Genomic DNA, 21,689 nt, shown 5'->3' with positions numbered 1-21,689 from the left:
TTCAAATATATTGGAATTAAGCCATCATTTGTCATTATGTGATCAATATGTGAAGGAAATTGGATTAGTCTTATCACACATCGAGGTGATTTTTAATTATCTATCTTTCAAAAGAGCTTCTACGATGGCTGCCATTATACCCAAAAAAAAAAAAAAAAGAAAGAAAAAAAGTTGGTCATGAAATGGCAAATAATATTGTGGTAGTTGAATCTGAATTCCGAAATTAGTATGGGTTCAGTCAATATCATCTGCGTTAGTATTTATTTTTCACAGGCGGCGGGCGGTGGGTAAACTTTTTTCTTAATCATAAGTAAGAAGCAATTTGTGCGAATGTCCGATTAAACAATACCTTGATGCCCATTTGACTCTTTTCTTCATCTTAAAGAATAAGAGCAAAAACGAAGTCAAGCCAGAGAACGTTATTGTCTTTTGATACATAGTAGATGTCGTTTCTACTAGCTGTACGTTCTCCATATTTCTGTCGCTTTATAGTTGTCGTTTGAGTCGATGTAATTTTCCTTTTGTGACGGTCCTTCTTTAGTCTATGTCAACGATGAGATTTTTTATTCCTTTAAGTTGGGATTAGGAGATTTGAACTCTACACCTCAATCATGTGTAGATTTGTGTTTAGTTGGTGTATTTATGCTATAATTTGAATTATAGTTCGTGGTTTGTTATAATATTTTTTTTTCATAAAAAGCACACGTAAATCGAGAATGATTCTGAATAATAATTTTGAATTCATGACCTAAACGTCAACTTATTGTTAAATTTATGCCTATAGCCACAATGTTTTCTATTTGCTGTCGTTTTCCAGTGGAAGTTAGTTTTTGAATTGGTTGTCGTTTTTCTAGTGGATTTCGTTTTTATATCTTCACTGTTTTACAGTAGATGCCGTTTTATCTTTGCTGCTGTACTTCCAGCGGATGTTTATTTGCTGTAGTTTTCCAATAGATTTCGTCATTTGTCTATCATTATGTTATTGTTGTTTGAAAATGACTTGTTTTTTGTTACCTTGTTGGCATTTCTCAAGAGGATATTGTTTCTGAGATTGTTGTCGTTTGTCAAAGTAGTCGTTTTTCTTTTCGTTTCTGTGATGTCATCATTTTCTCCGCCCTGTTGGTAATAAACAGGACAATGGAGAAAGAATATGAGTATGTTTTAGTGGTGAGTTTTAGAGTTTAAAATTAATTTTTTAGTTATCTACAGTTGGAATTTGTATTTATGAGACGTTTGATTCATGAATTAGAATCATAAGATTAGAATCATTTTCAATTTACATGTATTTTTTGTGAGTGAAAACACTGTAGCGAACTATGAACCATGATTTAAATCGGGGTACGAATCCTCCAACTAAACAACCCAAGTAAAAATTATAAAAAGTTATTTTTAAAATTTTTTTAAAGAATTTACAGTCAAAATCAGAAGCAATTTAAAGGCAATTTTAACTTTTAAATTGTGTGATAAATTAATAAAATTTTTATAATACCTATAATATTTCTGAAATTAATACTTATATAATTATAATTTACTAAACACTCAACTGTTTTTTATAATAACTATTTTTTTTCAACATAACTAATAATATATTTTTTTTATAAAATCTACAGCACTGCTAAACTGACCCAACAAGAGGAAGAGGAACTAACGAAAGATAACATAGAACTTTTATTCGATAAAATTATGAAAAGAAAGTTCTACAAATTTTGTTTATTTTACCGATTTGAGTTTTTAATTTTAAATTTTTATAATTAAAATTTTTTAAAAATATCACATCTCAATTCAATTTAAAAACTCGAATCTACAAAATAAATTAAGCCAAAGAGAAGATCATAAACTTTCATGTAATATTGCTAGGAGACGTCATTAAGGCAATGACACACCTTCTCAATGTAAACCATGCATGCAATAACAAATGTCCAGGGTGCCGATAGGCCTTTAAAAAGCAAAGAAAAAGTCTGATAGCGACATTTTTGTATCAGATGGCTTTGAGGGATAGAGAGAACGTTTATGGATAAGAAATCGAAAATTAAAAGGGGAAAAGATGAATTGTCACAGAAGAGAGAGAGAGTACGCAGATATACGGAAACAGGAAAATAGGAAGAGAGAGGAAAATAGTAACCTTGATTGGACGTAAACCGGAGTAAAAACGTGATTCAATTTTTTAAATGAGGTGTCTTATTTTAATTGATTATACATCAATTATGTCACACAGCATATTTGAATTCTTCTCTAGTATATGCCGAGTTACCTTTGCTGTCTTTTATTTTATTTTTATATTGAGGGAATGACATTTTTTCTTGCTATAGTTTTCTATTTTTCTAATGGATGTATCCTATAAGTTGTGTCTATCATTTTATCATTGTCGTTTTTCCGACAAATGTCATTTTTGCTCTGGTGTTTGCATTTTTTTAGAGGACGTTGTTTCTTGGACCAATTTAGTTCGTTAATTTTAGTTTTTAATTCGAGTTGAGATGTGATTTTATGTGAGAATTTTTTACTGTAGTAAAAAAATTAAATATGACTGTTTTTAAAACTTTTTACTGTAGTAAAACTTAAATTTTAAATTCGAATCGGTGAAATAAACGGGACATAAAATTATTGTTTGTCAAGTTAGAGAAAGAATATTGAAACTAATAAAAAAACAATATTATAAGGGAATAAAGAGCGGGAGAAAATTAAAAGAAAGATAGATGAACTTTATTAGGTAGATTTATTGAAAAAAAGTTGACAATTATAAAGACAAGTTCATTGCTTGGAGAGTTAATCAGTGATTGCCATAGCAAGAACAAACATCTTTACTCTGGCAATTGGCCCTCAAATAGCACTGCCAAAGGTTGCCTTGCATTCGTCTGACATATTTGGAACTGTACATGATTTCACGTCGAGTATTAAGATATCGTTTATTTCACTGATTTAAATTTATAATTTGAGTTTTATCATAATAAAAAGTTTTAAAAAATAATCACATTTAACTTTTTTACTACAATAAAAAATTTTCATATAAAGTTACATTTTAATTTAAATCGAACTAAACTGATTCTAAAAGTACTTCTTAAATTTCAATGACTTGGAGTTTGGAAGCTTCAGTAGTACTTGCCATGGAGAACATCATTAATCCCACCAAAACAAACACAACATTCTTCGTACTCCAACGCTTGCTGCTTTGTCCACCGAATTCCGTTGTAAAATTTTATTATTATTAATTATAAGCTAATCGCCACTCTCTCTTCTAAGGAAATATGAATTGGGTTCGTGATTTTTGGTTTATTTCTAATTTGGTATTTTCAAGGTTTAAATATAGTAGTAATCAAAATAAGGTTCCGTTCATTTTATCGATTCGAGTTTTCCGTTTTAAATTTTTACAGTTAAAAATTCTCAAAAAATATCACATCTAATTTTTTCTGCTACAGTTAAAAATTTTAAAAAATATCAAATTTCAACTCAAATTAAAAATTTAAATTCGCGAAGTTAACGAGGATGTTTACGTTTTTAAGACGGGAAATTTTTTTTCTAAAAACAGTACTGAAGATCTAAACAAATCAAGTATAGAGCTTGGTGAGTAGTTCAATCTCGTTCTGAAAATCTGATCCATGTCAGTAAGAAATTTACCTGTTTGTTTTTAAAGGATTCTGTTTTTGATCCTTATCCAGTATGCAGTTCAACTTTTTTAATTAATTAATTTTTTTTATAATCAAAATCCACTTATATCTTGATATTGTGGGGTTTTTTTTTTAAGTCCGTTCTGTTATTGAATTCCTTTCCTTTAATGTTAGGGTGTTATTCACTTTTTTCACTATTAAGATTCTCCTTAGTCTCTTTATCCCCATTTCTTCTTCTTTTTTTGTTTTGTTTTTTTTTTTCTTTACAGTTTTAAAAAGCAAACACGTAATTTCTTTACATTTTACCAAATTAATTTCTAATGCTAATACTTTAACCTTTCTTTTTCCCTTAACTACGCCTAGTATTCTTTGGTTTCTAATTTGAATTTAATATTTTAAATAAAATGAGAATTAATAAATAATAGTAAAAGAAGATTTTGTCGTAAAACAGTACAGCTTCCTCTTCAGCTCTTCAATTAGAAACTTTATCTTTGCCAGCATTAGTATGAGATCAGATGATATACCACCCCAAGAAATATTACGACTATGATTGATCAGAGAAAGAGATTATACCCTAATTTATTCTGGCTACTCATAAGGACCCGGGTGGAGACCAGAACAGAGAACACAGCACCATAAGTCACGCGGCATACCCCAATATGTTAAAAGTATAAAATTATTGTTCATTTACATCCTAATAGTTTAAGTTTTTAAGATGAATTTGTCAATTAACATAGTATCAAAGCGAGAGGTTCTGAGTTCAAATTCTCGTATTAGACTTTTTAATTAATTTATCCACACGATTGTCTATTATTCAATACACACGTAAAAAAGAATGTTAAAGTATAAAATTATTATTGATCTATCTCTTAATAGCTTAAACTTTTAAAATAAATTAATAAATTAACATGATATTAAAATCTATTGCTCAAACAGGATGTCACTTTTTCTTGCTGTAGTTACTACCCGATGTCACCTAATATTATATTTAGCTTTTGTCTATCATTGTATCATTGTCTTTTTTTTTTTTTTTTTACAATAAATGAGGTCTAAGTTAATATATTTATTAATCGTGTTAATTATATTAATTTAATTTTAAATTAAATTTATTTATAATAAATTTAAATTTATTAATTTTAGGCGGATTTTAAATCGCGTGGTTCTTGAGGTGATTGTGAGCGAGGATTTGTCTGCAAATCCACTAAAACAGGGAAAGAGATGAACAGTAAAAAAGGGGAGATATTTTCATTTCAATATATATATGGGGCCATTCATTTTGAAATGTCAGTGGGGCCCATGTCATTTCAGCATCCACGATGGATGGGGTTCTCTCCCGATCGGGATAGATAGGATTACTCAGAAACAGAATATGAGAGGGAGGGGGGAAATGAAAAGAAAGATAGAATAATATTTAAGAACTTTATTCGATAGATTTATGGAAATAAAAGTCTACAATTTCAAAGACAATTAAGTTCATACAAAGTTTTATGTAACGTCATTGCTAGTAGACTTATAATCAAGGAAACGACACGAAATTCTCAATGTTTAGCATAGCAAAAACAAATGTGTTTATCGAGGCAATTGGCCCTCAAAAATCTCTCCCGGCCAACGGTAATCCTGCATTTGACGATACATTTTTTATCCACACATGGGTTCATTGCGAGTGCCACAAGTACTTCTTGTAATTCAATGTCTTCGAGTTTGGAAGCTTCTGCATTACTACTTTCCATGGAGAACATCATTAATCCCACCAAAACAAACACAACTATAACACTCCAACGCTTGCTTTGCCCACCTATTTCCATTGCAAAACTTTATTAAGCTAATCACCTCTCTCCCCCCCTAAAGAAATGAAATATGAATTTGGTCTGTGATTTTTTGTTTGTTTCTATATGATATTTCCAAGGTTTATATATAGTAATAAAACCAAAGGCTAGCATTAAGACAAAGAAGAAAAAAAATCTAAAAATTGTACAGAAGATCTAAAACAAATCAAGTTTACTTGGTAAGTAGTTCATTTTTTTTTTTTCCTGAAAATCTTATCCATATTGATAGTAAATGTAGGATTCTGTTGTTAGTCCTTGTTTAGTATGCAGTTCAAATTTTTTTTTTTTTTTTTTTGTTTCATCAAAATCTACTTGGATTTGTATCTTAATTACATTGTGATGGTTTTTAAGTCGCTTCTGTTATTAAATTCCTTTCCTTTAATCATGTCAAGGTGGGTTAATCAAAATCTTACTATATTTTTCACTATCTTGATTCTCCTTTTGCCTCGTTATTCTCATTATCCTCAATTCTTTCTTTTTTTTTTCCTTTTCTTTTAAAACTTTAATTTCTTTAGCTTTCATCAAAATTAGTTTCTAATGCTAATAATTTAACCTTTTTTTTCTCATAATTATGCCTTTATTTTTTGGTTTCTAATGTGAATTTAATATTTTAAATAACTATTCAAGAGCAAAATAAAATGAGAATAAATAATAGTAAATGAAGATTCTGTCGTTAAGGCATTAAAATTCCTTTTCATTGATGCTCTTAAATTAGAACTTGATGTAATTTACAAATTTGTAATAAAATGGTTAAGAAATGGTTTTTTGTTTTCTTTGAATTTGAAACATGAAGACGAGCGTAGGAAAAAAAAAAAAGAGTATGGATATTGAGAACGAAGAGGAAAGTGACACGTAGCCTGATCTTGGCATTATGTTTTGTTTATAATCAATTAAAAGGAGAACTTCATGGTAGGGTATGTAAATAGACTTTATTAGTCAAAAAAAAATTTTAATCATCAGACTACATCAGAATTACATCTCATCAAAATGGCATGATACTTTTTTTTTATTATTTTTTATAAACTGAAGTCTGTATGATATTTGTATGGCTAAACAATATTGTGAAGCCCATTTAATCTCTTTTCTCAGTCTTAAATTTTGAATTTAAAAAAAATATGAAATATTCGTTCTATGAATAAAGAGTCAATTAGTTATGATTACTTATTTACTTAGTAATGATTAGCCGATTTAATAAGTGTTTTATCCTTTATTATTGACCTTGTGCCTCAAAAGATTAATAGCCATCACACCACTTGAGTTTCATTAGAGAATTTAGATAACCCGCAACTGAAATTGTAGAGAAACCACAAAAGTGTGTCGTTTGACGAGTTGATGCCGTGATCTTATGGGCGTGCCCTATTTCATAGTGTCGTTTTTATGTTATTGTTTTTTCATAGTAGATGTCGTTTCTACTAGTCGTTGTTTTCCATATTTCTGTTGTTTTTACAGTTGTTGTTATAGCTAATAGTCGGTACAATATCATCTTGTTTCTTTTTCTTTTCCTTTTTTTTTTTACCTTGGATTAGGGATAAGGAGATTCGTACTCTACACCTCAAGTAAATTTACTGCCAAACTATGCCTCCAACCAAAATATTTTCAGTTTGATGTCTTTTTTTACCTTAGTCCACTTTGATCCAATGCAAATGTAAAGTAATTTGTCAATACTATTTCCTGAATGCTTTTCTTTTACTTGGTACTTGTATGTGTGTGTTTGTGTGTGTACATACATACACACACACACATATATATATATCAAAACCAATGATTATAATGAGAAAATCACACATATGAAAGTATTCTAAAAACAACAAGTAAATCTGAACAAATCAAACCTTATTTAGTATGTAGTTTAACTTTATTACCAAAATCTATGTACTATTAGATTTGGGTACAACTTGCCCATTCATGGCACTTACACATGGAAGTCTTCTAAAAACAACAAGTAAATCTAAATAAATCAACATTATTTATTATGTAATTTAAATTCATTTTTTCCTTTTTCTTCTTTCTAATCAAAATCTAATTTCAATATTATGCCTGTTTTTTTTAAGGGAAAAACATTATCAAGAATAGAGAGAGAATTATAAGAAACATAGAATTAAGGGTGACAATTCGTGTTAGTAGATCGTGTTCGTGTCAACCCGTTTATTAATCGTGTCAGAAAACATCAACTTAAACATGACATGTTTATTAAACATGTCAAAAATGTCAACCCAAAAATGACAAATTTATTAATCGTGTCAATCCGTATAAGCCGTTTAAATTAATATATTGAATAAGTAACTAATATAATAATGACTTATTTAACACGGTCAAGACAGGTTTAATATGTTTATTAGTTAATTTATTTTTTCCTTTAAGAAAAATAAATGAATTTTACCTACAAATATTAAAATTCACATAATTTATATTTAATGTCATATAAACTTTCATGTTATATCATATATTATTAGATTGCAGATGGCACATATAGTTAATCGTGTCAATTCGTGTTAGGAGGTAAACCCTAACCCAACTAATTTATTAATCGTGTCAACCTAATTATAACACAAACTCATTTATAGTAAACTCAAACCCGTTAATTTCGTGTGAATTTTGAGTCGTGTCGTCGTGTCACTACCCGAATTACTAGCCCTATCATAGAATAGAACTTTTTTCGACATATTTTATTGAAAGAAAAGTGTACATTTTTAAAAACAAGATCATAAAGTTTTATGTAATATTGCTAGGAGACATAATTAAGGCAATGACGCGATATCTCAATGTAAACCATGGCAATAACAAATATCCACAGTGTGACAATAGGCCTTCAGAAAATTCATGCGAAAGTAAGCCTTGCATTGGTTGATACATTTGGAATCCGTACATAGATTCATTGGGATTGAATAAATCATAGCCCGTTTGGTTGGAGGATTCGTTCTCTGATTTAAATCATGATTCATAGTTCGTTACAGTATTTTCTCTTACAAAAAATACACGTAAATCAAAAATAGTTCTAAAATGTCTCTGGAAGCTTATGCTGCCATGAAGAACATCATTAATCCGACCAAAACAAACACAACAATAATACTTGCTTTATCCACCTATGTCCGTTGCAAAATTATAAGCTAATCGCCTCTCTCTCGCCTAAGGAAAAATGAATCGTGTTTGTGATTTTTTTTTTGTTTCTACTTGGTGTTTGCATGGCATATATATGTAGTACTAATCAAAACCAAAGGCTAACGTCAAGACAAAGATGAAAGTATTGTAAAAACAGGAGAAAATATCCAAACAAATCGAGCTTACTTTGTAAGTAGTTCATTTTGCTATGAAAATCTGATCCATCTCAGTTATAAACTTGTCTTTTGGTTTTTAAAGGATTTTGTTGTTGGATCTAAATCTGTTGTCTAATTTTTAGTGTTGTCTAATTAATTATATCATATCACACCATCTTATGATAAACACAAAAGAATAAGTTAAAAAATAATTTAAATTTTTTATATGATGTAATATGATTTGATTGATTAGATATTAATTAAGATACCGAAATTAGAGAGTGGATTTGAGTCCTTATTGTTAATCCTATAAGACAGTAACTTATTTCCTCAACTTGAAATTGATTTTTTTCAACGAAAAAAAAAAAAGAAAAAAAAAACTTGAAGTTGATTTTTACGGGATTCTGCCATTGAAGCACTTTTGGGGCATAAACTCATTTCCTAAACTTCTGTGGGGATAGATAGTTGCCACGTGATGGTCTCTCATCCTTCTTTTTTTTTTTTTCCTTCTTTACTTTTTTTCACAAGAAAATTTTTGTTCCTTAATTCCTACCTTTTTCCTAGTTTTCTTAGTTGTTTTTCCCCTTTTAGTGCATATATTTAATTTGTCTCGGCCTTTTTTTTGGTCATTATCACAAAACTTTCTATTGTTTATGTAATATTTAAAAAAAAATTTCTTCATTTCCCATTAAAAAAAATTGTTTCCTCATTTCTTGTTTCACGGGAGTTTGGCTCACAGTATGAAAGAATTAACAAAACCCTGCTAAGACGTTGAATTATTCATTTCACACATTTGAGTTAAAAAGTAAATTTATATGAGAAAAAATATTATAGTAGAAAAAAGTTAAATTTAAATTCTTATGAGAGAGAATACTATAGTGAAAACTTGAGTCGTAATTCGAACTAACGAAAAAAAAGCCAAAATTTACTATATGAAGTCTGAAACAATTGCACAATGTATGGAAGGAAAAAAAGAAAAAAAAAAAAAGAAAAAACTGAATGTTACAAGCCTTGAATAAAAGAATTGAGAAAGAGCTAGCCAAAGCTATAACCACAAAGATTTTTCTCCGATGTTTCAGAGTCCGACAATCTAATTATTTTCTGAAAAGGGGTCCATATATAATTTGAAATTTTCTGAAAAATACTCCATATCTTATAAGCTAGTTGCATATATTATTTGATTCTAGAAGCATTGTACTATATATTCCACTGATATTAGAAATAGAAAAAAGAGCAGTGACTCTCAGAATCTCCTATGCAATAAGCCTTCAGAACAGTTTGGCGAAGGACTTCCTTGCATGCTTTAATACATGCACCTAAATTACATGGATACATACTGATTTTAATAAAACGCTCTTTGTGATTGCGCTGATTATGATTACCTGATCCAACGGCTGCGGAGGCCGTGATGCTGATGAACATCAATATTATTCCGACCAAAATCAACACAACATAATTAGACGTCCAACGCTTAATTAGAACCCCACCTTTCATGATTTTTGCAAACTAAACGTGAATTGATTTTTTTTTAATTGATTAGTAATTGAGACTCCTAATTTCTTCCTTCTAACTGCTTGGTATATATATATATATATATATAGATATATGTGTGTGTGTATTATATACAAACTGAAACCAAAGGCCAGATGGGAAAATGAATTTAAAAATAATATTGTATAGAAACAACGCAAGTAAATGTAATCTAATCAGAATTTACCTGCGAGTAATACCCTTGTGTCAATACCAAAAGGTCACTACGACAATATAGATATCAAATTTTCAACAAATAACTGGAAAATCTAAAGAAACTGAGCTTAATAGGTAATATGTAGTTTAATGTGGTTTTTATCTTGTTGTCGTTTTTGACTTGAGCTGTTTCAAGCGGCCGTGTCGTCTTCTATTTTTTTGTCGTTTTAAATTATAATTGGCTTTTAAGCGGATCTGTACTGTAGTTGTTTCAAGCGGATGCCGTTTTCTTGTGTATGTCATATTTACATTTGTATTTTGATTAATTATAATTATGGACTATTATATTTGAATTTTGATCATATTTTACGGAAATCAAAATCTGGGGTTTGGACTATTAATTTCCTATTATGCTATAAAAATCTTAATTTTTCAATTTCAAAGTTAACAAATTATACTAACTCTAATTAAACTCCCTAACCCGTTCAAATTCGTCTCATGTTGTTGGGTGTCATTTACAAGTTCTTTTTGTTCTTAAAGTTTAATGGTGCCTTCTACTAAAAAAAAAAAAGTTTAATGATGCCTTATTAAAAGGTTTTCGTTTTCTGACCAATTTTTTTTTTTATTTAAGTTATTCTTGTATTTCCGTTGTTTTTATAATATGTTATGTCGTATTTAGGATTGTTGTCGTTTCCTCGTAGGTGTTATTTTTAATTGGAATGGGTTTCATTTATTGACTTTTTAAGAAGTCGTTTAATCAAATTTTTTTTTTTAATTGTCGTCTTTTTCCCATTACATGTTTTATTCTTGTCCTCGTTTTTTTTTGTCGTTTTTACTATTTTATGCTGTTGTCGTTTTTCTCGGCCGTGTTAGATTGAATAAACAAAACAACCAGCAGGTAGCAACTTATCTCATAAAACTCGCAGCAGAAAAGAACAGAAATCCAAAGAGTCCACATTAAATATTTTGATTTCATATATTATGGACAAGGTTGACGAAAGTAAACATGATAACAGGAAAACAAATATAGTGCTAGGAGAAAAAAAGAGAGAGTAAATTCCGTTTATCCTAATTAAACTATTAACAAGCTAAATTATTGCTATGGAAAACAATAATAAACATGTAATATATATGATCAAATTTATTCAGCTTGAGTTACTATTGGCCAAACAATTTAAGAATCTAGGTATTGCATACACATGTACACACAATGGATAAGATCACACCTACAATCATAGCGAGAAAAATATGATAGTTTCCGGAAATTGGAAAGAATATTCAAGATCACGTTATCTTTCTTGTTTCGTGGATCTCTGTAGCATAGACTTTGAAAAATTAGAAAAAAAAAAAATCATAGTTTCTGAAAATGGATTTAATAAATATGACGTGACAAGAATGTGTGGAGGGACCATATATATACTACCAAAAAGACAACTCACGTATCACATGATCTCCGGTAATTTTTTTTTGTTTGAATAAACCAGCTGTTATTGGCTACCAGTTTAGCTTTTGCCTTTTGTCATAAATTATTTCTGCTGTTTTTTTTTCTTTGCTAAATAATCTTTACTGCGTTTAGCATTTCTTCACTCTGAGTATTGTTGCAGCGTACTAAAGCTATTTTTCTTGTGCAAAAATTTGGCACGGTAAGAAAGCAAAGAAAGGAGAAAAAGAGGCACAAATTCTAAATGAATATATGGAAGTTGCGATGCTGACCAATAATGACTAGCTAGCTGGCTCTTTAGCCTTATCTTTGCGCTACTTGGCACAACATATTGCCATTAGCTTTCTGTGAAGAAGAAACTTTGGGCTGTGAAAACTGAACTGATCATTAAGAGGAGATATGGCTGTAGAATTGGTGGGTGGAGCTCTTCTTTCTGCTTCCCTTCAATTTCTTTTTGAGAGGCTTGGTTCCCCCGACGTTCTGGCCTACTTACGTCGGAAGACGAAGCGCGGCGATCATGTCGACAAGCTACTTGGAAAACTAACCTTAGTGCTGAACTCTGTTGCCGCGGTGCTGGAGGACGCGGAGCGCAAGCAAATAAGCAATCCGAGAACATGCTTCAAGAGGCTTTCTACGACGCAGATGATCTCTTGGATGAGATTGAAACTGATGCAATGCAGCTTAAGGTGGAAGCGGAGTCAACAGCCAGCTCTAGCAAGGTACGTAAAAGCAACAAATAAAAGATATGTAACTTCTTTTCTAAATCTCGTACTTCGAAAAAAAATGCATACGCAAAATGGATGATCAAGATATCGTGGAAGAGATCAAGAAGATTCTTGAGAGGTTGGAAGATATTAAGAATGAAAAGGACTTTCTCGATCCGAAAGATGGTGTTTGGGAGAGACCATCGCGGAGGTTGCCTTCGACATCTCTGTTGGATGAACCGGAAGTTTATGGTAGGGATGAGGTCAAGGATACCATAATCAACTCAATGCTATCGGATGATGAAGGTGGAAACAGGAAGATATGCGTGATTGCAATAGTGGGAATGGGCGGGCTTGGAAAGACTACCCTTGCTCAACTAGTTTATAGTGATGATAGAGTCAATGAGTACTTTGAACTCAAGGCATGGGTTTGCGTTTCTGAAGAATTCGATGTTTGTAGGGTAACAAAAACACTCCTTCAGTCAGTATCTTCATCCTTTTCGGACGATGTGATGGACCTGAATTTGCTTCCAGTTAAGTTGAAAGACCAGTTACAAGGAAAGAAATATTTCATTGTTTTAGATGATGTATGGTGTCATAATTCTGCTGATTTGAATGTGATGAGCAAGCCTTTCAAATATGGTTCTCAAGGAAGCAAGGTACTGGTAACAACGCGAAGTGAAAGAGTTGCGTCGATTATGGGCACTGCGAAAAGTCACCGTCTGAAAGAATTAACGGATGAAGCTAGCTGGAAACTGTTTCAAGAGCATGCAACTGGAATTAGTGGAGGCTTTACTGCAGATCCAGATTTGGAAGCAATCGGCAGAGAAATCGTCCAGAAATGCAAAGGCTTGCCTCTAGCTGTGAAAACACTGGGAGCCCTTTCAGGATGTACGTTGGATATTGATGATTGGTTAAGAATATCACAAAGTGAAATTTGGAAGTTACCTGATGAGGAGAACAATATTCTTCCAGCTTTGAGATTAAGTTACCATTATCTCCCTTCACACCTAAAGCGGTGCTTTGCTTATTGTTCATTGTTCCCTAAAAAATTTGAATACGAAGAGGAGCAGATGCTCTTATTATGGATGGCAGAAAACCTTTTACCCAATTCAAGCAGAGACAAGAAAAGAGAAGAGTGGGGTGAAGAGTATTTCAATGATTTGGTATCTAGGTCGTTTTTTCAGCGATCGAGTACCGGTGGATCTAATTTCTATATTTGGAATAAGCAATGAAGAAAGAGCTACCAAATTTGTGATGCATGATCTTATGCATGATTTGGCCAAGTTTGTAGCCAAAGAATACTCTTTACAGCTAGTAGATGGCAGCTCAAGTCAAACTATAAAGAAGACGAGGCATCTTTCTTATGTTACAAGAGGCACTGATCCTTATAAGAGATTTGACTATGTTTTAAAAGCAACTAATTTGCGCACCTTTCTACCAGTACGTCAAATTAATTCTGCATGTTCTTCTAAAACATCTGATAAAGTAGTACATGACTTGTTGTTGGAGTTGAGGTGTTTGAGAGTCCTTTCTCTGTCTGGATATTCAAATGTTGAGCAGTTGCCTAGTTCAATTGGTGATGTACTAAAACATCTTCGCTTTCTAGACCTCTCGCACACTCGCATCAGAATATTGCCGGAGTCGATAAGCAAGTTGTACAATTTACAAACACTGAACTTAAATTCATGTTGGAGTCTCGAAAAGCTGCCTAAGTATATGCATAGTCTCATAAACTTGAGATATCTTAACTTAGCTTACTGCATAAGACTAGCAGAGACGCCAAGACAAATAAGTAAATTGAAAAGCCTGCGAGTATTGACAACATTCATGGTGGGAAAAGAGAGTGGGGCCAAGATAGGAGAACTGAGGGAACTTTCGTATCTTCGGGGCGAACTTCATATCATGAAATTAGAGAATGTTGCAGATACTAAGGATGCATGGGACCAGGCTAAATTGATTAACAAGAAGCATATTGAGTCACTAAAGTTGGAATGGACTGATGGTATCAATGATTATTCAACACACGCAAGGGATGTACTTGACATGCTATTACCCAATAGAACCTTAAAGAAGCTCAAGATTTGTCGATATTCAAGAGAACGATTTCCAAATTGGTCTAGAGGAGATTCATTGGTAAAAATAGTCTTTCTAGAGCTTTCTCGATGCAAATTTTGCTCGTCATTACCACCACTTTGTCAACTACCCTCCCTTAAAACTCTCTACATTTCAGGATTTGATGCAGTAGTGACTATGGGACCGGAGTTTTATGGGGATAGTTCTGTTGTCAAGCCATTTTCATCATTAAAAAGCTAGAAATATCTTCATGCAAGAAATTTGAATTTCCATTGTATCACCTTCACGAGTCGCTTCAATTACTTTCCATATATTCAAGTTGTGATTCCTTTACAACCCTCCACTTGGATTCCTTTCCCCATCTCAAACGTCTTTTTATTTGTGGACCCGAAAGTCTAGAATCCCTCTCAATGTCTGATGAGCTATGCCAGGACCTGAAATTTTTATCATCTGTGACTATATCAAAGTGCCCATGTTTTGTATCTTTTCCTAAAGGAGGATTGCGTGCCCCCAATCTGACTCACATTTCCTTTGTCGGATGTAAGAAATTGAAGTCATTGCCTGAGAAAATGCATAACCTCCTCCCATCTTTAGAAGTTCTGAGAATAGAACATTGTCCGGAGATCGAGTCGTTTCCCTGTAGTTTGTCTACTCTTGTCATCGCGTGTTGTCATAAACTCATTGCGACTCGGTCGAACTGGAATTTGCAAAGACTCCCCAATCTTACACAGTCTACAATATTTGAAGAAAATGAAGTTGTGGAGTCCTTCCCAGAAGAGGGGCTATTGCCTTCCACTATTACCGATCTTTCAATCGAGGCATTTTCAAGCCTTAAAGCTCTGGACAAAAATGGGCTTCAACAACTCACTTCCTTGAAAAGTCTAGAAACCTCCTTCTGCCCTGAGTTGCAGATACTCCCAGAAGAAGGCCTTCCAACCTCTCTTGAATATTTGAGTATCGATGAATGTCCTTTGCTTGAGAAAAAGTGCAACAGGGAGTATTGGAGCAAAATCGATCGCATCTTCTGTGTCCTAATCAATTGTCACGTTATCTCATGAGTTATCCATAGTCATCACACCAAACAAGTATTTTTTTTTTTTTTTCAGGTATTTACTCTTCAACCTCGCCTTTGTTAATTCATTTTGTTTTAGTTTCATTCTTTGGCCCGTGACATGTTCGTTGATGAAAATTGACTTTAACATTTTGGCCGTGGATTCATTTCAATCTCACATAATAGTGTTAATTAAAGTCCTAAAAATTATGGATTGTTTTTAAATTCTTCTTTTGCTTGGTAGTAAGGCGAGTTCAAAGATGCAGTTTCATTCTTTTTAGTGATTTGTGCAAGTGGTGAGTTTTAATTTATTTGTATTTTTCTTTGAACATGTGTCCTATTATCGGTTGTGTTACGAAAACGTTTCGAAAAAAATGGACCTAGAAATATGCTACTATGTGTACGTAATCTATACTTCTGGCATGTATAACGCACTGATTTGTGCCAGGAAACTTCTTTTGGCTGCAGCTTGCTACACGCTTCAGCAGACCGCGACCACGAGAGGTGCAACAATTGAAAACCATTTGATCTCATAATCTGAGGGAAAACCAAAGGGAGAACCAAGGTTGGGTGGACTTTTTTTGGTGCAGAATATTTTATTAGCTCGTCCAATGTTCCCAAAACAAAATTCTCGCAGACACATTTCACTAACTTGCTAAAACTATAGTAAATGAGCAACCTGAGCAATTGACTAGAGTTCTTAAGATACATCTGCAAACCCAATGCAGGACAGTTTGCAATTCATCTTCAGAATAAGCTACAAATTTGGAACAATATTATCAAGTACCAAAGCGTGCAAATTAAGGTCTCGTTCGTTTCGCTGATTCGAGTTTAGAATTCGAGTTTTGCTACAGTAAAAAGCTCTCACAAACAGTCACATCTAACTTTTTTACTACAGTAAAAAGCTCTCACATAAAATCACATCTCAACTCGAATTCTAAACTCGAATCAGCGAAACGAATGAGGCCGTGTTGAAAGATGCTTGATCCGTGAGTGCGGCACTCAGTACTTTCCGAAGATGAAATCAGCATGCTCTGATGGTTGTGTGGCTTTTGCTTACACAACCACAAATTTTCAGTCGAGATATTTCAGTTACTTTCTTCTTCTTGTGCTAAAAATTCTTTGAGTTAATCCTTTATTTATTTATTTATTTCTTTAAAACAATTGTTTTCTTTATGTCATTGAGATGTCCAGCTTAGCTCTCCGCCTGAGCTCAACAAAGTTAGAATCCTAAGAAATTTTGCAGGTTTGTTTTATCAACTGCTCTTCAAATATGTACAAATTTTATTCCCACAAAATGCTTCTGAAGTATCTTAATAATGAGGACTTCTTTGGCTTCTTCTTTTTTCTTTTTTTTTTCGCTTTTAAATGCCCTTCCTTTCTTTCATATTCTTGCGAAGTGATGATTATGGATTCTAATTCTTATTTGTGCCTTACTCGAGTGTTGGGATCATTCAGCTATAGCAGAGGATATTACGGGTTATTTGGAGAATGTGTAATCGATTCTCTTCAATTAATTAGAATAAGTACACAATTCTGCCTTTTATATAGGACAGAGACCAAAAGTTGTTACACGGTTTTAAACTAGAAAACTAATCACCTAACAGAATATTACAACTTCACACATATGTATACGTATTTTGACTTAAAACTCCCCCTCAAGATGGATAGTGAATATTTTTCACAGCCATCTTGGAGAGATGAGACTGTAAAGGAACAGACGGTAAAGGCTTGGTAAAAATATCAACAAGCTAAAGATGAGATCGAACCGGCATGAGATTAAGAATACCAGAAGTAACCTTATCACGAACGAAATGACAATTAATTTCGATGTGTTTGGTTCGTTCATGAAAGGTGGGATTAGAAGCAATGTGCATGGCAGCTTGATTGTCACAAAAAAGCAACACAGGAGAAGAAATAGCAACACCGAAATCCCTCAACAATTGCTGCAACCACACCAGTTCACTTGTTGTGGCAGCCATGGCACGATATTCTGCTTCGGCAGAAGACCAAGAAACAGTAGTCTGCCGTTTTGCTTTCCAAGAGACCAAGGAATCACCTAAGAACACACAATAGCCTGTAACAGACCTTCGGGAATCAAGACAAGACCCCTAGTCGGCATCAGAAAAAGCCCTAAGCTGTAAAGCAGAAGACGAGGAGAAAAATAGTCCCTGACCAGGCGAAGACTTGAGATAACGAAGAAGATAATGGGCTGCTTGAAGATGAGATGACCGTGGCTGAGCAAGAAACTGGCTCAACTTATGTACAGCAAAGGTAATGTCCGGCCTTGAAAGAGTAAGGTACAACAAACGTCCAATAAGACGACGATATTGAGAAACATCAGACAACACATCACCGGAAGTGGCTGACAATTGCACCCGAGGATCCATTGGAACTGGAGCTGGTTTACAAGCTAGAAAACCAGTGTCCTCTAGAAGTTGTAGCGTATATTGACGTTGAGACAGAACAATCCCATGAGAAGACCTAGCAATTTCAAGCCCCATAAAATATTTTAAAGACCCCGAGTCCTTCAGCTTGAATTGCCTATGAAGAAACTTCTTTAAAGAGTCTAGGACCGTAAGAGAATGACCTGTAAGAATGATGTCATCAACATACACAAGTAATGCAACAAAAGAGGATCCAAAGCCCTTAGTAAACAATGAATAATCTGCTTTGGATTGTGTAAAACTAAACTGGAGAAGGACTTGAGAAAATTTTGAATACCACTGACGAGAGGCTTGTTTAAGACCATAAATGGACTTATGAAGTTTACAAACTAACTTCATAGCCGAAGAAGCAGGCTCCCCCTTTCGGTGATAGCCCAAAGGAAGATCCATATAGACCTCCTCAAAAAAATCTCCGTTAAGGAACGTGTTGTTAACATCTAATTGGACTAAATTCCACTTCTGGCTTGCGGCAAGAGCTAATAAAACCTTGACAGTAACCAACTTGGCCACCGGAGAGAAGGTCTCAACAAAATCAACTCCTTCTTGTTGTGTGTATCCTTTTGCTACTAAACGAGCCTTATGCCGATCCAATGTACCATCTGACTTATACTTAATTTTGTAAATCCACCGACAGCTTATTGAATATTTTCCTGAGGGTAAAGGAACAACAGGCCAAGTATTATTGGATTCCATAGCATCTAGTTCAGCGTCCATGGCCTCACGCCATTGAGGAAACTTAACCGCTTGATGAAAAAATTGAGGTTCATATTGAGCAGAAACATTAAAAACAAAATGCTGGTATGCAGAGGATAAATGATCATATGACAAGTATTGAGTCAAAGGGTACAAAACCTTAGGGGAAGGAGGAAGCTCGTCTGTGGCAGAACCATGTTGGATGAAGTTGCAATGAAAATCTTGAAGATAGGATGGTGGCTTAACCAGTCTAGTGAAACGTTGAGGAGGAGCAGTGAGCATACTAGAAGATGGAGAAGCCTGAGAATTAGGGGCAGGAGGTGCTGAACCCGCTGAACCAGGTGAGTACCGGACCTCGGGAACCTCAAGGGGAAAGTAGGGCAAGACCAAATCAGGAAAAGGATCCACCAAGTCGCCCTGAGTATGCACCGAGTGAAAAGGAAATATATTCTCATGAAAAATAACATCTCGAGAGATAAAAACTTGTTTAGCTTGTATATCATAAAGTTTGTAGGCTTTCATTCCAGCAGGATAACCAAGAAACACACATACTCGTGCTCGCGACTGAAATTTGGTGCGTTTGGCAGACAATGTGGAAGCAAAGGCCAAACAACCAAACACTCGAAAGAGAGAATAATCAATCTTCCTGTGATAAAGCAACTCATAAGGGGTTTTATTCCCAAGAACATGAGACGTAGTTCTATTGATGAGAAAAACAGCTGTGAGGATGCAATCAGTCCAAAAAGAGAGAGGAAGACGTGATTGAAAGTATAAAGCCCGAGCTACATTCAACAAGTGTTGATGTTTTCTTTCCACCACAGAATTTTGTTGTGGCCTTTCCACACAAGAAAATTGGTGGAGAACGCCTTGACTATTAAAAAACTCAGTGAATGCTAACTCTTTAGCATTATCTGATCGAAATTCTTTGATCTTCTTGTCAAATTAAGTAACAATGAGATTAACGAACTTTGGAATAGCAACAGAAACATCAGATTTATGCTTAAGCAGAAAAATCCAAGTAAATCTAGTGCAATCATCAACAAGTGTAAGAAAATATCGTTGTCCAGAATATGAAGAGAGATCATAAGGTCCCCAAATGTCACAATGGACAAGATCAAAAGGAGAAGGAGACATATTATTGTGAGAAACAAAAGAAAGTTTCCTTTGTTTAGCCAACGGACAAATGTAACACGGGGAATGAACAAAGGAATGAGAATCAGGGATCAACAATTGATCTTTCAAAGAATCTAAACATTTATTTGACAAATGACCAAGTCTATTATGCCAAGTCTGTACGGACACTTTATTGACATGTTCTATAGACATAGTAGGAAAAGATACAGCAGCCTTGGCATTAGCATCAAGCAGGTATAAGCCCTCATGTACTTTACCCCTACCAATCATCCGTTTGCTGGCTGTTTCCTGAATGATAAAGCAGTCAGGAAAGAAATTAAGCTATACTTGGGAGACACAAGTGAGAGCACTGGCAGAGAGTAAATTGAAATCAAATTGTGGAACATATAGAACATCCCGAAGTACCAAATCTGAACTTAATTGAACATCACCACCAAGGTGAACAGGGATCGAAGTTCTATTAGGTAAAGTCACCAAAGAACTGGGAATTGATTTCAATGACACAAAATCATTAGCATTAGAACACATATGTCTAGATGCTCCAGAATCAACAACCCATAACCGACTAGAAGACAAATCTTTAGTCAGTGAAACATATAGACAAATACCTGTTACACACGAGGAAGAGGGAACCTCGGAGGAAGCATTGAGGGAAACAGGGGACAGATGACTGGACAATAACGCCATTAACTGTTGATACTGATTAGAAGACAAGTTCTGAAAGAAAGTACCAGCATTGTCATTATTACCGGCAGCTGAAGTTCCAATATTCTCTTGAGCAGCAACTTGATTAACTGCAACTCCTTGATTGGAAAATGACCTCTAGCGTTGTCTAAAACCAGGGGGACAGCCATGAATTTTGTAACACCTCTCAATTGTATGGCCATGATAGTTGCAGTGTGTGCAGAAAGGACGATCCTTTTTTGAAGCAGGCCGGTTTTGTTCCCAGAACTAGAACTGAAACCAGCCCTTGATTTAGAGGAATCATCATTCTTCGCCACAAAGGCCATGGTATTGGTCGACATACCAATGGAACCCTGAGAACTAACTGTCCTTTGACGTTCCTCCTGAGAAATGAAAGAGAACACTTTGTTAATCGGAGGAAGAGGATCCATAAGGAGTAACTGACCTCTAACTTGAGAGAAAGTATCATTGAGTCCATAAGAAAAGTCATTATGTACTCCATTTGATGGTAAGCAAGGAGCCCCGTAACACCACCACAACTACACTTCCCACACGTACATATGGGTCTGTAATTACTCAATTCTTCCCACAAAGCTTTCAACTTCGTGAAGTAGACACTAACAGATTGTTGATCTTGAGACAAGTTGATCAATTCTCACCTTAGTTGAAAAATGCGTGGACCATTACTCTGTTGAAACTTGTCCCGTAGATCTGCCCAAATCTCAGCGGCGGATTCAGAAAAAATAATGCTCGCTGAAATTTCTTTGCCAACAGAATTGAGAATCCAAGAAATAACAACATTATTATTCCTGATCCAAGAATCAAGCAAAGATAAATTGGAGCCATCTGGTTTATCGATGGATCCATCAATAAACCCTAGTTTATTTTTCACAGACAAAGCGATTAACATAGCTCGGCTCCAAGAAGTGTAATTGTCTCCAGTTAAAAGCTGAGAAACAAGCGACAGTCCCGGACTATCGGAGTGATGGAGAAAATACGGACTTGAAGGATCGTCAATGGCGGATCGGCCATTGGACGAGAGATCCGAAGCAGTCGCTGAAGAATTCATGAGGACTGATCAAGCCGACATA

The 21,689-nt window shown here is 34.0% G+C and overlaps 2 protein-coding genes across 2 annotated transcripts; both read left to right on the top strand.

Moving 5' to 3' along the window:
- Positions 1–12,605: 12,605 nt before the first annotated feature.
- On the top strand, positions 12,606–13,748 carry LOC112090484 (putative disease resistance RPP13-like protein 1). The gene has a single exon (XM_024161863.1). The coding sequence runs from the start codon at positions 12,606–12,608 to the stop codon at positions 13,746–13,748; it is 1,143 nt and encodes a 380-aa protein (XP_024017631.1).
- Positions 13,749–13,770: 22 nt separating this feature from the next.
- On the top strand, positions 13,771–14,829 carry LOC21400467 (putative disease resistance RPP13-like protein 1). Its single transcript, XM_024161862.1, has one exon. It carries the CDS (start codon positions 13,771–13,773, stop codon positions 14,827–14,829), a length of 1,059 nt encoding a protein of 352 aa, XP_024017630.1.
- The last annotated feature ends 6,860 nt before the right edge of the window (positions 14,830–21,689 follow it).

The sequence above is a fragment of the Morus notabilis genome, unplaced genomic scaffold (genome assembly GCF_000414095.1).
Source record: "Morus notabilis unplaced genomic scaffold, ASM41409v2 Scaffold689, whole genome shotgun sequence".
NCBI lineage: Eukaryota > Viridiplantae > Streptophyta > Magnoliopsida > Rosales > Moraceae > Morus > Morus notabilis.
Note: the sequence above shows the minus strand (reverse complement) of the source record. Positions and strands in the feature narration are given on the sequence as shown.